The sequence below is a fragment of the Oryza glaberrima genome, chromosome 10 (genome assembly GCF_000147395.1).
Source record: "Oryza glaberrima chromosome 10, OglaRS2, whole genome shotgun sequence".
Lineage (NCBI taxonomy): Eukaryota > Viridiplantae > Streptophyta > Magnoliopsida > Poales > Poaceae > Oryza > Oryza glaberrima.
This window is the reverse complement of record NC_068335.1, coordinates 5,370,834-5,391,467: the sequence shown is the minus strand read 5'-3', so window position 1 is coordinate 5,391,467 and position 20,634 is coordinate 5,370,834. Positions and strand designations below refer to the sequence as shown.

Here is a 20,634-nt window from a genome sequence, read left to right as displayed (position 1 = left end):
TTTTATATTCACATCTTGCACATCCACGTGCTCCACATTTTTCAGATTTCAGATTACATCACAAAATAAATATGGGGCAGCTGTCCAACTGTCATTCAGCAAAAACATACCCTATTCTATGATTCTAAAAAATGCAATCAAGTAATATTGCTATTTGTAACAGGTCTACATCATGAAAAGAAAATTTCCAGATTTACTGCATTCTAGCATCCTCATATTGTTTCAGATTCATGGAATATACAGGTTCATGGCATATACAGAACTGCACCATCAAGTTCAGATTTCAGATTGCATCAAGTTCTATATTAACTTTCCCAAAGCTACACAAAAGCATTTTAGCCCCTCCTCTCCAGTGACTCATTTCTATTAATACTAATAGGATATTCACAACTCATCTTCTGCTACTCCTATCCATCAACACAACAACTCATAATTTACAATTAATCTTTTCTGAAAAGATCAAGTTCAGCATACATTTCAGAACAAGAATTTACCAAAATTTCCCCATTTCAAAACACACACATATCAAATGATCAAAGAGCGGCTCCCCAATTAATCTGGACCTCAAAGATCGATCAGCCAGGCAAGCATATGTTATAATATATAATTACAGCATCAGGCAAGATCGATCACCTTGTGTTGGTGACCGGAGTCGATGCAGAGGAACACGATGGTGTTGGTGAGGGAGTGGACAGCGGGAGGAGGACGGCGTCGGCTCCGGCAGGCAGGTGCTGGAGGGCAACGGCGGTGGAGGATTGCGTCGATGCAGAAGAGAGGCCAATCAAAAAAAATGCAAAAGAGATGTCAATTATCCTACAACAAATTATTCCTACAACAGCTGCTACCTACAATTCGTGAGCTAGATTTGCAAAATTATTTTTAAATTGCATCAGCATTTCATCCTAAATGGCCAAATGCTAATTTATAAGAATCCACCATTTCACAACACTGACATTACAATGCTCAGAATCTTGGGGCAATCAAATATTTGCTCAAAGCTTGTAGGGGAGGGGAGAGAAGAGGGGAACCTCTTGGCAACGGGCCCAACGGCATCGGCGCTGGCTGGCGGGCGAGCGGGCGCTGGAGGGAGCGGCGGCGGTGGAGGAAGGCAGAGGGAGCGGCGACGCAGATCCAGGTGAGGGCGCTCCAAGCAGACGGTAGCAGTGGGCGGTGGCAGCGGGCGGTAGCGCTGGAGGGTGGCAGACGGAGGCGGCGAATGGCTGCGGCAAGTGGCAACGACGGCCGGCCGGATCTGGGGGAGGGGAGGGCGCCGCCGCAACCCGTCGCCCGCCGCCTCCCGTCGCTCGCCGCCTGCTGCCTCCCCTCTTGCACCGCCGCCTACCGCCTCGAGCACCGCCGCCACCCGTTGCCCGTCGCCTCCCCTCCAGCCGGATCTGGAGGAGGGGAGGGCGCGGCCGCCGCCCCCGCCGTGCGCGCGAGAGAAGATGAGAGAGGCGAGAGAGAGATAGAGACGATAAGGTTGACTTATAGGATAAGGACGATGCATCGGCCTGGATCGGCTCGGCAGCTCTGCTCGGTTTGGATAGGTGCCATTTTTTAAAAAAACCGACACCTATAATTTATTATTGGTGCTAGTTTTTAATTAACCGACACCTATTTTATAGGTGTCGGTTTTTTCTTAGAAAACCGGCGCCTATACTATAGGTGTCGGTTTTTCTTTAGAACCGGCACGTATAATTTATTAAAGGTGTCGGTTTTATATGTTTTCAATCCACGGAGGAGGAAAAGGCATTATAAGTGCCGGTTTTAGTTATTCCGGCACCTATAGTGCCGATCTCTATGGGCTTTTTTTAAGTAGTGTTTCTACCTTATTAAATCAATTATTAAGCACTTAGTTCAAGAAATATTATGATTTTCCTTATTGAATATATAGGTGGTTTTGAAATTTGGGAAGAGTCAATTATAAAACAGGAGATGACTTATTAAAAGTTGATGTACGTAATAGTATAAATTGTGAGACCCACATGTCAGTGACAGGGGTGGTGTGAGAATGGACACTACCACTACTAACATTTTAAGTAATATAGATTTACCTTTTAGGGTAATATATTGGCTTAGTTTTTAGGCAAACTATAAAGGTGTGACAAGTACAAAGAAGTCATACACATTGTGTATCAGAATCTGGAGTATAATGCTCATGCAGATCTGCACCAACTTTATATGAACATTTACTAAATAGGTTAGCTACTCAAATAAGATGTTTCTCTCTTTTTGTGTAGATGTGTTTTAAACTTGTGTCTTCTCGTCATCCTTTGATTCTGTCATTTACAATTGGTCAAACGATTTGAGCCAAAAAACTTTATAATAAGTGACTATAACTTCAATCTGTCAAAGCAGAGTCCATGTTATTCACTGTCTTAAAAATATTTATTTCAATATCGAAGCGCTCAACAAACAAAATTTTACCATTGAACTTAACACAATAATTTAAAGAGAGAATACCTTATATGCCACTATAAATTGGCCAGTTTCCTTATATACCACTTAAAATTGGCTTCTCCCTTATATGCTACTGGTTCAAGTTTTTCCACCCTTTTATGCCACTCCCAGCACTATATTGTTAGTTGACTATTAGTCAAATGTTAGTTTTTTTTCATAAATGACCAATATGCCCTCTCAACTAAAAAAATGTGTTAACTTCAAAAAATCATAACTAATTTATTTTAAATCATTTTGGAGTGAATAAAATTCTCAGAATTAATGAAAAATGCTCTTTGTATTAAAAATATTGTTGGAAAACTGCATGTTTCATGTTTCATGCTTATATTGAAAATTTATTTGTAATGGTGATGGCTAAAATTGCATGTGATGCCAAAAAAATCAATTTTCATATGTTGTATCAAGTAGCTATATTAGTACTAAAATACCTATTATTGGTTGTATACTAACTCTCAAGGGTAAATGCGTCTTTTTATTATGAAGTTAACGGTCAACTGGCGGTGGAGTGACGGCAATGGCATAAAAGGGAGGATAAACTTGAACCGATGGTATAGAAGGGAGAAGCCAATTTGAAATGGTATATAAGGGAACCGATTAATTTGGAATGGCATATAAGAGATTCTCTCTAATTTAAATGTTATGGCTCTGTACAAGGCATAAGAATTCAGTCTTGTCTATAGGCACAACTTAATTTTAAGAGGCATGGCTCGCAGTTCCTCTCTAATAACAGTGGAAAAGCTCAATTAATAAAGCTGAAGCGCAGGCACCTATAGCTTTATTTGAAAGCAAAACCGATTGTCATAAATCAGATGTTGCAAATTAATAGAAAAGTGTATTTGCTAACGTAATTAAACATCATCTTTAGTCATCTCTGTACCAAACGTTTTTTATTATGTAGGCCTTCACGTTAATTATAGACTGACAAAAGGGCTAGAAATATCTGCATGAATAAGAAATTTCTGAAATACTCAAATTAACAAGGAAAAGGAATATACTAACAATCTAACCTACTAGAATATCCAACAGATATTCATTGGAGAGATAAAAATTTGGAATGGATATTTCTACCCCATGGCAAGTAGTAGGCCAGGGCTAGGGGTGAAAACGGGCCGGGTACTGGTAGTGTCGGATCACAACATTCTCGTATCCTAACCCATCTCTTCCTTTAAATTCGGAACGGATAACATGTCACTCATCTCGTATCCTATCTCTCATATTATTTTCTTTCTCTCATATTATTTTCTTTGAATCGGATTCGGGAATAGATATTTATTTGTATCTCTAACTCATAAATATTTAATACTAATTAAGAAGATAATTAAAGTGCTAAAAGAGATACATCAAGGAACAAATCTTATCTTACTATAAAGTTATCCCCTACTAACTCCTTAAGCTTAACATACAAAGATGCTACATCATCATCCACTAATTAACAAGATGCCACAACATCATCCACTAACAATCATCACATTTAAACATCATGCAAACATGCTATATCTTTATAGTTTTTTATAATTTAAGAGCTTTTCAAATACAAACATATTAAATTATCATCCAATATAATTCACATAATGTTTCAATGTATATCTTTATTATGTTTTATGATATCCTATATACTTATATAGTTTATCCTCACTTAGTTAGTGCTTAAATGATTAATCTATAGGCCAAATTATCTTTCTCCCTTTTTCCTCTAATTAAGCGATATCACATCAATTGTTTTTAGCCGTTAGATGATTAATCTACGGTCCAAACTATCTCCCTACTTTTTACGTTTGAATCACCATTCTACATACTATTTAAATTTAAATTATCATAAACCACATTAATTTACTTAATCTTATGTTATCTAGCTATTTTACACGTTATTTTTTTTTATTATTATCATACTAAATTCCCGCAGCAATGCGCGGGATTTCACCTAGTTATATAATATTGCACGTGAGCTCAAAAAAATAGTGATTAACTAATCTTTTATCATGTTTATAGGTGAAATTATAATATAATTGACATATATTTTATAATTTGGGACATAAGGACGGATACAACTCTTTCCAGTTCCTAACCCATAGTTTTTTACGGAAAAGAAGAAACAGATAAGGAAGAACAATAAGAAAGGGAATTGACGACTGGCTTCAATGGCTGCACATCAAGGTCAGTAGATCGATTGAATTCCGCATGAGGAAGAGGTGATCATGTTTAGGCTAAGAACTTAAAATTATACTAAGTTGAATAAACTCCAACACAGATATGCAAAATGGATCCAAAGAATACTACCGATGCAGTTCGATCTACGGGTTGATGAATACTTGGATCGAATCTTCGCACATGCTCACTTTCCATTTTTATGCAACCCATTACACACATGCTCTTACCTCTTGATCTAACGAATTTGCATCAGGTCTCATGGCGGCCAATTCCAACAAGGTCAACTTCAGTCCTTTCCTCTCGTTGCCGCCCCGTGTACCATTTCACCCATGATCAATCACACATCTTCAATTGTGACGCATGAATTGATGGCATGTGTCACGCCCGGAATTTCTATCCAAAATTCCAAACGCTTACATGTGTGAACCCTCGTCCAGGAATCAGCCGAGGCACACAATAACAAATTGATAATAGAGTACAATTATTACTCTAATTAATAAGCGAATAAAATGTCATTACAGGGGTAGATAGTTCCTCTCAATCAATAAAGATCTAAGCAGCGGAAAAAAATAAGAAACAGCGCAGGCGACTCCTCTCCACAGGCAGCTTGACCAGGGCTACGCCTAATCATCCACACCATCAGCATCACTGTAGAACTCCTCCTCTGATGAATGATTGCAAGGTGGGTATATGACATACTCAGCAAGCCACGTAGCAAATATGCAAGTGCACAGGATAACAAAGGATGGCATAGTAGGGTTTCATTTGCATAAACAACATTTAATAAACATTTCAGAATTTAATAAAACAGTTAAGTAATAATTAAACCATACTAATCCAACGCTATACAACATACCCTGTTGCATAGGCCCAACCATTCTGAACAACCATCCCGGCTGCGCAGTTCTATCTCCAAACCAGGAATATACCATTCCAAACCAGGAGCTAATCAAATTATTACCAGTTATAGCATCTTATATTATGGTGAGAAGTGTGAAACTAATCACGAAAGACATTGTTAGACCCGCCCATAACCGCGGGCACGGCTATTCGAATAGTTTTACTCTGGCCAGAGATGTACCACTGTACCCACAAGACACAGCCCCACAACATGTCACCATGCGCCTCGATACCACCACGGTACCTCGGAAAGGAGCTGTGACAGTACCCCTCGCACAACACAATCCACCACAGCGCACCGTTCCTGGATCATAATCACCCCCTTATAAACGAGGCATGGACTCCCCAGCGACCCCCGTGGGCTTATCTCCGCCACTTCTCAGTCTGGTGCTCCGCAATGAACCATGTTATACAAAAGGTAAAGCCGTTGCCCACGCTGGCTTGTGGTTGGCACGGTTAATGTTTCACAACCGAAACTCGTGAACCGGTCCTTAATTGTCATGAGCACGACCTTCAAAACTATGTGCTCACAACCCACCACTATCAGGTTTTAGTTGGCAAATTAATTAATTAACCAATCATGATTAACCATCATGAGCTATCATTAAGCCATCATTAAATAATAGTGAATCATAAGTTATCCCAATAGTGTGCTAAAGTTTCTAAGCATGGCTAAGCAATCACATCTAATATCAAGCTGAACTATATATAAAGCTCAACTAGTCAATTTATAATAACCCAAGGTATCAAGGAATAAAGTAATCAAGAACAAAAGGGCTATAACAAACAATAGGTTAATTCCACCCAATGACATTCGAAAATAAATGCAATAGTTGAATAGAAACAATAGCTTTAAACGGGATCAACATGCTCAAAGGGTTGTTTGGAATCTGTGTGACTTGCCTTACTGGCCTTGGAACTCTTCAAATTCTTCTCCTGCGAAAACGGACTCTCCGGAAACGTCAGAATCTAAACAGAAAAGAGCAAAAACACCAAAACAGCACATAAACAAGCATGAACAGTACATGTGGATATTTTTAACATGTAGATCTCAATTTTAGAAAAATTTAGAGACTTGAACCAACTAAATCCGAGCTAAGATGAACTAGTTATGAATTTTCAAAGATTAAATCGGATTAAATCATTTATTTAGATTTTAATTGAATTATGACGCAATAATGAATTATTTTTGAAAAGGAAAAGGGAATTATTGCATCAGCGGCTAGGGTTCGCGGTGGACCGGACGCACGGCGGCGGTTCACGAGATTGGACGGCCGAGATCCATCCATCCAAAACGGACGGCCAAGATCCATCGGTCCACGACCGGGCCACGGGGAACGACGACGATGACGTCGGCGGTGACGTCACCACCGGCGGCGACTCGGGCGTGCATGCTCGCCGGCGAACGACGGCACGACAACGCGAACGGAGGGCACCTACGGGTAGCGGACGGCACGGCGAACTCACCGGTGACCAAAGCGACGGCGGACGAGCAACGGACGGCGACAGCGTCGAAGAAGAAGCGGCGGCGACCTTCGGCTTGACGACGGCGACGGTGCTCCGGCGGTTGACAGCGACGGCGAAGGGGCGGACGAGGACGGCGACGAGACGGCGACCACGACGGTGACCTCCCCGAGCAGCGACGACGACTGGAGCGACGGCGGCGCACGGCTGGAGCGGCGGCGACGACGGCGGCGCGAGGGCTCACGGCGCTAGGGCTCTACGGGCGACGAGAGGCGAAGGCGAGGGTGGCGGCAGGTAGCGGCGGGCTTGGGGGTCCTTTTATAGGGGCAAGGAGGCGGCGGCGAAGGCCCACGGCGACCGGGGATGGAAAGGAAAGATTAGGGTTCAGAGAGAAAGAGAAAACCGATTCGAGATCGAATCCACCGCTTTCCAAACGATTTTAGCCGACGATTCCAAAAGAGAAAAGGTAGAGGAGATCCCGAGGATCAATTCCCCTTAATCGATTTCACCGGAGAAGGAAAGGTGCGGCCGAATTTGGAAGGAGACGGCGGCGGTGCGGCGCGGCTAGGGTTTCGGCGCGCGGCTGGAGGTGGACGACGAGTCCGACAGGCGGGACCCACCTGTCAGCGACCGAGCGCGCGCGCGGGCGGCGGCTGCGGGCCGGCTTGGGCCGAGAGAGAGAGAGATGGATTGGGCCGACTTTCGGCCCAAAGCCAAAAGAGGATTTTAAAAACCTTTTCCAATTTAAATTATTCATGAAATGCAATTCCATTTATTAAAAATGCTTCCTTAGCTCAAATAAATCCCAGAAAAATCTAGGAATTATAGAATTAAGCAAAGTATTTAATGAAATTTTATCTGGCCCCATTTTATATTGGAATTTGTTATTTAAAAAAATTAGATCTTCTTTTCAAGGCTTTTAAAATCATTTCTAATAATTCCAATTAAACAGCAATTTATATATTTAGGATTTTTAGGGTGTGACAGCATGTTTGGCCTTGTGGCCACACAACAGAACAGGTCACAGAAACACCTAGCTAGATCCTGAGCTTTACATGACAATGACATGGACAGCTTAGTCTTGTGTGGCTTCTGAGGCGTCCAAGAAGTTCCTCTTCTCGCCACAACCGTGTGCGTCTGCCGTCCTTCATTAAGTGATCATATTAGCAAATTGATGGCCTGGCCTTCTCGGAACACATGTTATAGAGTGTTTGAAAGGAGGGGGTTGGAGAAAATTAACAAGACATGCAAAACGAGATGAGCCATTAGCATATCATGATTAGTTTAGTATTAATTATTTTAAGCTTAAAATATGGATTAATGTGATTTTTTAAAGTAACTTTTGTATAAAAAAATTTAAAAGAAGAGTATCAATTAGCTATTCGGGAAGTATATATGCGCGTGGAAAAAGCGAGACTTTTTTTCTCTCTTTGTCCCTCTCTAGAATGCATAGGATAAGCGTATATACAACTAGTCAAATAATTGTCTTTTATTTCTAAATTTTCGATTTCACATGGGCCACTATCTCTAAAATTATGATCCAAATTTCTAAATGTATGATCGAAATTTTGAATGTCAATGTCTGTCTAAAATTTAGATGCCATGTGTGCCAACTATGTTTCATGATTGCTGAGGAGACAAGCAAAGACTTCTACCTAAAATTATTATTATTTAAATCAGCTTTGACTTATTAAATCGAATTTTATGATACTGCAACAGGAATAGATGATGGAACTTGTATTGCCGGTTTCCAGAAACAACATATTTCTTTTTCGAAGCACAGCAGTATAGACACATATCAAACACATTTCGGTTGCTTAACCCGGAGAATCCCAAGAAGCCGCACTCTGTTTTGCATGAGCGGTGACTTGCAATAGAAACAGAGAAACTCCAACCTGGATTTAATTTCTTTCTGAATGACAGCATCACTTTTCCAAAAGCTAGTCACTCAAATCAATTTATGGTGTTTGTCAAATTAATGCATGGCCAGGCAAAGCTTGCTTGACAATGCTGGTGCAACAACAGTATTAATATATCAAATTAATCGGCAATTGCAGTTTGCAGCTTTTTTTTTCTAATAGCCAACTTTTGTTAGTTGCTTGCAAGTACTAAATATTAAATCCGGCAACAGGAAGATTCAAACGTGTAAGATGTACCCTCAATATATTTTATACATTCTGAATTTCTTTTCTTCGTTCGGATCTGATCATACTAGACTATTTTCTTCGTCAGATTCTACTATTGTTTATTAGTCTACCCGTCTTGTAAATTGTAGTTTTTTATGGAACGAATATAAAGTCTCCTGATGCCAGGATATACAATTCATCTTCCATTATTTTTGCTTTAGTATAAAAGTGCCAATAGTCTTTATCTAATTCAAGCTATGAGGCTAGGCGGCTATGAGCAGACCTTGAGGAACCGTTGAAAAACAATATTATCTTTTAGAATGACAATCATGGAAAGATCCAATGATATATATTTTAAACGGTGGATTGTACTTACGATATCAATAACATATTTTACTATTTCCATGGGAGAATGAAAATGACTGCAAAAACTCTAGAAAGGAATGAAACTATCCCATTCTCACAGCTAATGGTGTTTTGGTCAGAAGCAAACCGAAGAATTTATAAATAATTCAGTAAATGTCACACAGATAACGCATTCAAAAGGTTGTAAATATATTCCAATGAAGGAGGACAAGATTACGTCTTACTACCTCCCCTCCCAAAATGTATGATACTGTTGACTTTTTGCAAAACGTTTGATTATCCATCTTATTTAAAAATTAAAAATTTAGTATTAATATGTAAAGGTATGAGTTAAGATTGTGATTTCTTTGATGATAAAACAATTCAACTAAAAAGTAATATTTATATATATTTTTTGAATAGGACTAATGATCAAACGTTATGAAAAAGTTTACAGTGTCATATAACTTCAAACGGAGGTAGAAGTAGAACCAGATAGTTCCTAAACAATTAACCACACCATGCAAGACAAATTTGGCTGCATCTTATAATTCTGTATTTTTAAACAGAGGACAAGTATGTCGTTGAATTTCGCAGTCACTATTGACTATGGCCCTTCATCCAATTTGACATTGACATTGTGTGTGATCCTACATAGTTGAATCTCAGATACTTGGCTCAAAGCATGTCCAAGTGGCTCTTGTAGGATTTAAATTAATTTTCGTTTCTTATATAAAAAAACTGCATTTGCTGCAATATGCATTTCACCAGTTAGCGAATAATGATCCAATTCATGTTGAAGCTTGGTTCGAAAAAAAACCAAACTACATTTGCCGACGCAACAAGAATTATAGTTTCTGACTTGTTCCGTTTAGCATTGGTATTTGATAGCCAATCCCAATTGATAGCTGATAGATACAGCATAAACAATGGATATTACAGGGGGAGAATAGCAACAGCCAAAAAAACGTACGTCACCAGGATAAGATCGTGGTTATCCCAAATCAAAGTTGGACAAATGGAAACAATTGCAGACATTAATTAACCAATTAAAACAAGTCAAATTTCTAACATATGTGATCATTTTAGATAGCCAAGTAGGCAATTCAAGGGATTGATTTGCTCACAACACGATACATGGCCACAGCATAGTATATTGGTTATGAATCGATTAGTGTATTAGAAAATCAATATATCGTCAAGACCTATAGTATGTAGCAGATATGATTCCAGTAAAATAAGAACATGAGTAGATGTAGCTCAGCAAGCAAAAATGCAGCACATTGGCTTTTTCTCTGGTTCTGACGCAGCTAGTTGCAGTACCAATTTTCCACCACCCATCCAACCACAACAATAAGATCACGTAAATTAACAAGACCTGCTGCTGTACATCAGCATATCGGCAAAGGAAGTTTTAGTAAACATATAGCCGGCAACATTTCAACGATTCGCTAAAAGGGCAAGACAGGAGATATTGGAAGCCCTAATCTGCATGAGAATGGTTGTAACATATTGGAAGATGATGCTAACGAGATGCTGCACCCTCAAAACCTCCACGGTTGGATGGACCTACCATAAACCAATACTCAGTGCCCAAAACCAGCAAATAAGAGTCCTAGCAATCTTCTCAGCAGCATATGTATTGCCCAGAAAACTATGCCATACTGAATTCTCGCCTTCAAATCTATGTGTCCAGCGAATCAACCATATCAGTGTCCACTGCAACACTTTTAGACACACTGCAGGAGCTGCTACCAACTCGCCGATAGAACAGGAGATAAGCTGAGGATGTCCTGATGTCCTCTTCGCCAACAGATGAAACGTGGCTATCATCAAAATGATACCAACTGTCCTCTTCTACTAACTGCAGATACAAAATGTACAGCAAAAGGAATTCAGCAACCAACAGGAAACACCTACTAAGTTAAAAGGATATGCAAGGCCTAGGAAAACTTAGCCCAAAAAGTACCTTTGCATACGCAGAGTAGTGACCACCACCCATTCCGCCGTAATGATTGATCACTGCATAGAGTTCATAAATGGGGGGCTGATCACCTCTTGAGTGATTTGCATATCTACTCATATCAAGATCATGGATTGGAAAGTTGACAAAGGTATCAAGCTTGTTCTTCATAAACCGGCTGTATGAGAACCTTTTTAAGTGAACTACCAATATCTCAGGCAACCTCCATAAGTCAAGCTTTTTGCTGGCTTGCTTGTGCTCCGTGCATCTCGGACAGTACCTGCTCAGATAAGCAAGAAAAGTGATGCAAGCTCAGACATTGACCAAGGTGCTTTCTTTATGGAAAAAACAGAGCAATTTGCAAGTATCAGTCAATAAGACAGAAATAATACTAACCACATGTCATCAGGGCCCAGAGGTTCATCCTTCAGAAAAGCATCTAAGCATGAAAATAAATTGACTGCTTCTTGCCGATTTTTCTTTGACATAAATCCAGGCTTGAAGACCACAGAAAGTTCATCCATGTACTTAATGTCATATACTTCATGTTCTCTATCAGACCAGTCCATTAATAACCTCATGGTCGACCCAGGAACACCGTTAGAATCTGCATCAATATGCTCTCTCTTATTAGCTTTATCATCAGTCAACCAAAGCTGAAATGGCAAAACCTCTTCATCAGCTGCTTCCTCATCCACATTTGATGTAGATACATCTTCCTCACAGGTGACACCATTGTCTGTCAGTACAATACCATCCAGGCTAGGTCCATTGCTATTTAACTTGGTTGCAGACTCATCCAGAGTATGTACTTTTGCCCGCACAAATGGAGCCAGAAGTGAAGAGACAGTTGCATAAATATCAGCTTTTCTTGTAGAGTCACTTGGAATACAAGTCACAAGAGGGCTTCCAATTAGCTTCCGACTAAGATTAAACATGGACTCTGAAGTATATCTGCATAAATTAACAAAACAAATCAATGTGTAAGCACAAAAATGGAAACCAGTTCCAAGGAATAGAATAGTAGAAAAAAGAAAATCACTACCATCAAATACATGGCATGTATCTGAGGTAAGAAATCTCAATGTCTGTAGCATTTTTTTTGTCAGCTACACTAAACTATTCTCACGAATCATAAGCACAAAATTCTCACTAGAACCAAAATTCAAATAAGGGCAGGGTTCACCTATTCTAAGGAGCAACAATAGATGAACAGACATCATGGAATCACATATGTGGTCCTTGCTTACATAATTACAGACTCACCTATCAACCACCCGATGCAGGATCTCTACCCTCAAGAGATTTTCAGAGCCAACCGGTAGCCTGTAAGCAACAAGTTTGTCTTCATCTTTTACATGACAAAGTGGCTCTGATGGGTTCCAATAGCGGTAAATCCGATGATCATATACCTAAAGAATATGATGTTTATTAGCTATTTACTGAAAAAGAGTTATGCTTCAAATAACACCATTGCTACATAAGAACAAACTGGATTTTTTACCTCTGCAAGTAACAGTGTTTCGCAACTTTGTAAGCAACACATAACACTCAGAGATTTTATAAGATCTCCACAAACTCCATTCTTTTGTACCTTCACAGTGTAAGGCATGGGAAGGGCATCTCCAGTACCACTAAATACAGTTACATTAATCATGCGAGTAACTGTTGAGGGCAATGGCAGTGACAAGTACATGAATGGGTCAAATGTAACTGAGATTTTCTTACAATCTGGGCAAACCAAAGTGGACTTGTACTGACCCTGAAACATCAACCAAATGAATTGATGTTACTGCAGAGATGTGACAATTAACAATTATCGTACACCACAAAATACGCCAAAGGGGAAAATGCTACTGAAATTTGAACATGTATATACTCCCTCCTTATAAAAATATAAGGTGTATTCACTGTTATTAACGTCAAGACTTTGACCAACAATTTCTTTATTACTAACATACATATCATTTATGTGACTCAAAAGCATATCATAAGAAAGTTCCTTTGAATGTGAATCTATTAACATTGATTTTGCATCACAAAAATTGTATTCTAACATAATAATTGTTGGTTAAAGCCTAATCCAAAAATAACATATGCCTTCTATTTTTGTATGGAGGAAATATTACAGAATGCAAGCAAAATAACTATACTATCTCTCCCACTTCCTAAAATAGCTTCAAGAAACATCAATCATGTTTCACCATCAGAGAGCAATCATTAATCAACGTTATAACATTGTTCTTTAGTATTTTCTTCTATTGAAAATACCCATCACTGCTTCATAAATCGACCAAGTAATAACCAACAATTGGTTCAAGCCAGATTCAACTCAAGACATAGCTTGATACAACGGTGCCAACCACATAAGTGGGTTCGCAGGTCGACCCACTTGTCCCAAAATATATACTAACCGATCAGAAATATCCAACAAATTCTACAGTGCTAACTAATAATACCAAGCACCAGAACTAGCTAGTATCTTGCACTCAGCAGCAAGTAAAAGGCTGAGCAGTTTATGAGGTAAATCTTGGTACGCTACATCTGCTTGCAGACAGACCTGGCCTAATCTTTCAGGCCTAGTCTCAAGAAGATAATCATTGTAAAAGCAGCAAGCAATGGAAAAGGTATACTGATGAGTGGTGAATAGTTGTGAGCATACATAAACCTAATACCAAAATGAGCCATGCCACATTCAGGATTTTTGTATTTTCATTTCCAGTTTGATTTTAATTCTCTTTGTTCGGTAAATGGCTTTAGATCATTATGCCATGTTAAGGTACAAAATATGCCAACCAGCAACCAATCATCATGCCAACGGCTCAAGCACATCTCACGCCCCTACCAAACCACAACCCTACATTCCCGACTAGATTTTCTATTACATCTCTTTCCTCCCTCGGTTCCACAGTTTCACCAAATCAATTCAACGACAGAGCAGCGCAAGGCATGGCAGGCAGTCACAGAGTGGCAGTGGCACAGCAGGCCAGCAAAGAGCAACGTCAAGCGGCACAGGTCAGCATTGGCATGTTCCGAGGAGAAACAGATACTGTTTTCTAACTGAACCAAACTGAATTATTCGGTTCAGGAGCTCTTTTTTGTGCAGCAATCATTCTGGTTACCACTATTTCAAAACCGGTTGTCAAAAAATAGAAAACATCCAACAAAATTAACCAAAAACTGAATATCCCCACTACTTATGAGGGCTCTACAGAAAAATAGTACCCGTTCTCATCCCAAAAACGGTTAAATTTTTGTGATATAACCACTGTTGAAATTTCACCTGATCCCTGCCTCAAAAAATAACCTGTTTCTTTAAAAAAGAAAATAAAAACCTGTTGTCTGATTACAAATAGTTTCAGCATTACCAAGTTCATTTCCATTATACGAAGATGCCTAAAGAACAACCAGAGATAGGGAACCCTTATTCAAAAAAATGCAGAAATATCTTTAAAATAATTCCAGATCCAAACAATATTTGCTCCACATGGTAAACATATACACGTAGCAAAGATTTCATTACCTGGAATTTATCAACAATTATAGAATCATTTCGAGCTTTATGGTAATTCCAGCATTCCTCAGCAAGTTCTTCATCAGGACGGCCATCGGCATCCTTTGCTTCAATATATGGTTTCTTTTTCACACGGTTGAGATCTTCATGCAGACCATCCAATAGAAATGCAAGTAACTCCTGCATAAAAGAGGGGCAATAAGTAACAGATCAATCTTCTTTAACAAAATGTGAACAATCTAAATTGCCAAATTTTGTCAAATAAATATAGCTTATCCAAACAAGAACTAAACGACAAGATGAGGGAGGCACTAATATATCAAAAAACATAATAAACAATCCCTTATTCCGAAAGACACATTTATTAAAGGTTGCAACAGGTAATATTACACAATGAAAAAAAAAATGTACGGAGAAATACATCAAGTTCTGAAAACAAGCGAAGCAGGGATGCATAAGTAGTGATAAATAGGATGCATCAGTTCACAAAATGACAACAAACTGTATACAAGACGATGACGGTTATAAAAGAGAAGATTACAGCAAGGAAGATAACAGGGATGCAATTAAAACAGATTCTAAAGATGGAAAACATATTCAGGAAAAGAGCTGAAAACTTGTGTCAATGTGTGGCCAAAAAGGACGCACCATTTATCAGAACAGCGAACAAGCCAAAAAGCAGAGACAATTTATCTCTTTGACAGGACATGTTGATTTATGCTACAAGTCGTTTTGACTTTTTTTCTAGTCAAACTTCTTTAAGTTTGACCAAGTTTATATAAAAATTTAGTAACATCTACAACACCAAATTAGTTTCATTAAAACTATCATTTAATATATTTTGATAATATGTTTGTTTTATGTTGAAAATGTGTCTACATTTTTCTATAAACTTGGTCTAACTTAAAAAAGTTTGACTAGGAAAAAAGTCAAAATGACTTATAACAAAAGTTCGAGAAACATAGATATAATCATAGTTTGACACAATTTAAATAAACAACCAACACTATGGTTAAAAAACAAATTTCACAAAACCTCAGGTTTGGAATGATTGTAACGCAAAATCCCAGCTTTTATAATTTGTTTCGAAGAACCCCAGATTTTTGGCCACACTCTTATACCACTATTTATGCATAACACTTGTACAATAAAATAGTATGTGGTATTGTTTTTAGTACATGTAAGAATTAGACCTGGGAGTTTTATTACCCAAAACCTAGGGTTTTGTAATAAAATCTCACAAGAAATTAATGCATATGTACTTCGGAACTGAAATGTGCCTTAACACTAACAGTGCACCGGTGTGTTGAAGGAAAATTAACTTCATAGTTCTGGGACACAACAGCATGTTATCTTAAAGTAAGAAATACGTTTATAATGTACGACTAATTAATGGAAGTTACAATACAGAACAAAGGTGCAAAACTCAGTGTTAGCACCATTTAACAGACATTTATAAGAAGTGTTTAGGAGAAACATTCGGAGCAACCTGAGAATCATGTTGATTGTATCCACTGAACTGTGGAGCAAAACGAGAAAGTTTTGTCTTGAATGGACGTGGAGCTATAGAAGTTCGACCAGCTGACCAAAGTTTTCTCAGTAATTCTCCAAATGCTGTTGCAAGTTCACCCTGCTCAATGGAGATGTTCTCAGAAATCACCAATAAGATCATATGTTCGCAATCTACATAATAGGACAACATGCATTACCTGTAGCCCAAGTGGATTTTCTGTATTTATCTCCCGACTGTAATCCTGTAAAAAGTACTCCACCAATGGAGGTGTATGCACCAAGGATTGTATAGCACTGTTCATGAAACATGTATTTCCCAAGTTATGTAAACCACTCAGCCCATGGATATCATCCTTTGTGCCATTGGAGAAACTATAACCATCTTCTGCGTCCCTTAATAAAGGACTAAAGCTATTATCTTGGGAAAAACTGGAACCAAATCCAGATGAAAAACCATTTGAAAATGCAGGACCTCCAGCAATTGAAAACGATGATGTTGAGGGTTCCAACGGAATTAATGCTAGTTCATTATTTGATCTTGTACCAAGATCCGAACACCAAGCATCATCTGCCTTTGCCTCTATGATAATCTGCAAGCATAAAGAAAGAAGTTGCATCTTCAGTTAATGTACAGACAGAAAATAGAAAATTGTTGGCTTGCCAACAAAATAGGGGTAAATCGTTAAGAATAATAAGATTCAGGACACCCACAATACAGATAGTGAACATCTTAGAAGCAATAGTACATATTCATACCAGTACATATTCATACCCGAACATTGCAATGGTGCAAATGTAAACCATATTCATATGATAAAACACACTGATCAGAAGCATATTCATATGATAAAGACAAATGAGCCAACTTTATTAACTCAAAAACAATTCTCATGTCAACCATAATAGAACTTGAAAAGTGCAAATGTAAATTAAGATAATAAATTAAGCAATATTTAGGAGTTAGACAATTTATGACAAAGTCATTATCCATGTGCAAGGTGACATCCTAAGGCAGACAGCAGACCATAGATGAAAAGGGCGCATAGCAACAATAACAACAAAAAGCCAGCGACCACCTCGCGGCCAGAATAAAGGAAACAATCATAGGTTTCAGCAGATAAAACAATAGATATGTGAATGGGAATTGCATAGTGCATAATACCTCCTGGTCCATCATCAGTTGAGCTTCCTCAACCGTCTCATTAAGATTTATCAGTTTTTTTCCCTTTGTCTTTTGGTAAAAATCCCAGATGTCAATCTGAAGCATTAAAGTAGATGGAGCAAAGAATCATATACATAACCATAACTGACACTACAGATAGAGATATTAGATGAATAAATGATGATGCTTGTACCTTAGACTGTTCGACGGACAAAAGTGAGCAAACCAAGCTATAGAGCTCACTAACTTTGGCCTGAAAGCACCAAATACAAACGTCAAAAAATAAGTCAAGTCAATTGCACAAGAAACTAGAGTATCCAAGAAAGAAGATAATAGAAAGTTAACAAATTTACTGTTCAACAAAAGAGTATCTAAGAAAGAAGATAGTAGAAAGTTCATCTTTCTACTTTTTTAGTAAAAGTGCTATTAGTTCAAGCAGTTAGTAAAACCAGCATTCAAAGTATTTGCCATTGCGCATCAAATTTGTATAATTTTTTTCCTTCTGGTAATAGTCAACCAAAAATATCAGATCAAATTCTGAAATTCAAGGGCTCAGCATACCAAAGTAGAAGATCGCAACAAGCAGGTGATGAACAGATGCGATTTCTTTGACACTTCATCACAAAGAGGGAATCCTCATTGCTTTATTTCATATAATGCAAATGTGTAAGCACTGGTTTTTATTTGACAAATGTGACTCTCCAACAATGTGATCAAGGTATAAAGAATGCCTAAACTGATCATCTAACCTATCAAATATAAGAAATGCTCCAATTTGTCCCACACAATAAGCACAGATCAAGGAGGCATGATGGCTAAGATAAGCTAATGTGAAATACAACCAAATGTTAACCACACAACCTCTTTGAAGCAATAAATTAGGGCTGGATAGTGGAATCATCATTGTAATAACTACACTATTGATTTCATCATCAATGGATAACTATGGAGGGACTACATCCCAAAAGAAATGCCAAACATTATGAAACCAGGGAAGTTTAAAGGAGCATCAGTCGCATTATTGACGGTTAATTACATATGAAGCACAATGTCACAATATAAATCAAATATACCATACCTTTCTACTAATTCTAATAATTCTCTCCAAGCTGTCTCTTCCATCAAATAATTTCAGACGGAGGGGATAGACATCCACAATGTAACTTCTGGAAGTTGGACTACTACAAATTACTCTTCTTGAGAGTTCTGGTCCACCTTTGTACCTGAAAAGTATTCATGTGTCCATGAGTTGATGATCCCAATTGAAGAAGAATGTATTCAAGTACATTAGGCCATGGACATTAGGGATAAGTTATGGTTACACTAGTATTCTGGCATAATCCATTGAAGAGCAACCTGACCTCATGAGTGAAAACGCGTACAGTATGCATTTACCAGTTAGCACATCATTGTTTTAAACAAATATCAACAGGAAACAGAAAAATTGAATAGGGCAACAACTAATTGCCAACAGACTGAGCAAACAGGACTACAAACCAGACTTTTTTGGTTTGCACCTAAGTGGAGCACATGCAATCTACAATGTGGCATATCAAAGCCCTGGCAGCCCAAGCTTGGCCAAATGAACAAGAGTGCCTAAAGAAAATAAGAACTAAAAAAATGTCGCAAAATGGAACTGTAGTTATATGATCAAATTTTAATCAGGCAACCATTTGCTCTCATGACAAAAAGTAAAGAGAAACCCGTGGTTTTATGGGTACAACAAACTTTCTGACATGAAGGCAGTTAAACAGACATATAACATTGCATACCATTCATGTAGCTTCCTCCATACTTCCTGGGGCACCAAAGCGTAGTCATCTCCTTCCCTCAGGGTTCTTTGAAGCTCTGGCTCATCACCAATACTGCTGCTTTCCTCTGAAACTAGCTTTGAGTTATCTATCTCTCCTGGTCTACTTGGAGCTTGAGGAAGCATGTCAGCATCATTCTCATCAGGTTTGATTAAGCCCACATAGCTTTGCCAGTTAAGCCACCAGCTGCAACATTTGCAAAGTCCACACGATGTAATTTATCAGTCACAAAATTCAGATAACATGTGCACAGCAACCAATTGAAATGAAATGCGAACGGATTAAACGGATCAACATCAAACAGGAAACCAAGTCCCACAAGCAATGCTGGATGACATTTACTTGCAGCCAACGAGAAGATCCTGCGCATTGAACTACTTGGACAGCTCAGAAATATATATATATCATGCCTTACTCTATAAACTAGTTTGTAATATTTAATACAGGAGTTTGCAAAAAAATAAAACATTTTTATTAAAGATATACTACAAAACAACTCAGCATGGTGCCTGACGATTATATCATTTTACTGTAGCGCCCCAACCAACACATCCCCCGAGCACAACAAGATTGGATCGCGACTCCGCATCACGCGCCAAACGGCACGCGTCGGATCCCCAGCCCCAATTCGAACCCCTGGATTTTCCCGCAGCATAGATAAGATCCCCCACGGCCGCCACACCGCGGGAAGACGGGTACCTAGATGCTCGCCGGAAAAAAAAATAAAACAAAATAGAACGACACTAAATCAGGAGAGGCCGCGGCGGCGGAGGCGACCTGTGGGAGACGAGGTAGCGGAGATCGCCGTCCTTGACATTCTCCTCGGCCTCCCTGGTGAGCGCGACGACGAGGTCCCGCTCCTCCTCCGCCGTGCACGGGAGGCAGCTCGCGGCGTGGAGGAACCCCTCGGCGCTCGGTATCGTCATCCCTTCCCCGCCGCCGCCGCCGCCCGCGCGATCCCGCCGATCCAGCCCCCTCCCCACCGCCACCGAATCGAGCCCTAGGGTTTGGTAGCTCGCGAGACCTCCTCGCCTTTATTTTTATTTTCTTTTTTTCTCGCGAAACAAGAGGAGGAAGACGATGAGGCGGAGAGAGAGGGAAGGACAGAGAAAAAGAAGGGAAAAAAAAAAAGAAACACTCTCCAATTTGGAATTACGGCCTGTCTGTAATAATAATAAGTAAGCGGACGAGGCGGGTCGTGGAATCACCCCACGTGAATGACAGGTGGG

At 39.1% G+C, this 20,634-nt stretch overlaps 1 protein-coding gene across 1 annotated transcript; it reads right to left on the bottom strand.

Annotated features, from left to right (window-relative positions):
* Positions 1-10,599: 10,599 nt before the first annotated feature.
* LOC127786366 (ubiquitin carboxyl-terminal hydrolase 9-like) lies at positions 10,600-20,508 on the bottom strand. Its single transcript, XM_052313752.1, has 13 exons — positions 20,183-20,508; positions 19,367-19,591; positions 18,673-18,817; positions 17,788-17,847; positions 17,595-17,690; positions 16,630-17,022; positions 16,410-16,550; positions 14,930-15,100; positions 12,911-13,168; positions 12,673-12,818; positions 11,803-12,360; positions 11,413-11,686; positions 10,600-11,307 (listed from the first exon to the last, which is right to left on the bottom strand). Exons 1-13 carry the CDS (start codon positions 20,329-20,331, stop codon positions 11,128-11,130), a joined length of 2,796 nt encoding a protein of 931 aa, XP_052169712.1. The 5' UTR covers positions 20,332-20,508; the 3' UTR covers positions 10,600-11,127.
* Positions 20,509-20,634: the final 126 nt, after the last annotated feature.

What these genes read in the sequence shown, in the direction of transcription:
- LOC127786366 (XM_052313752.1), bottom strand. Translation starts at nt 20,331, where the DNA reads ATGACGATACCGAGCGCCGAGGGGTTCCTCCACGCCGCGAGCTGCCTC. An exon ending in AACTGATGATGGACCAGGAG is followed by an intron (nt 17,023 to 17,594) that starts GTATTATGCACT and finishes TTATGCTTGCAG; the next exon opens with ATTATCATAGAGGCAAAGGC. An exon ending in ACAATCAACATGATTCTCAG is followed by an intron (nt 15,101 to 16,409) that starts GTTGCTCCGAAT and finishes TCTTTTATGCAG; the next exon opens with GAGTTACTTGCATTTCTATT.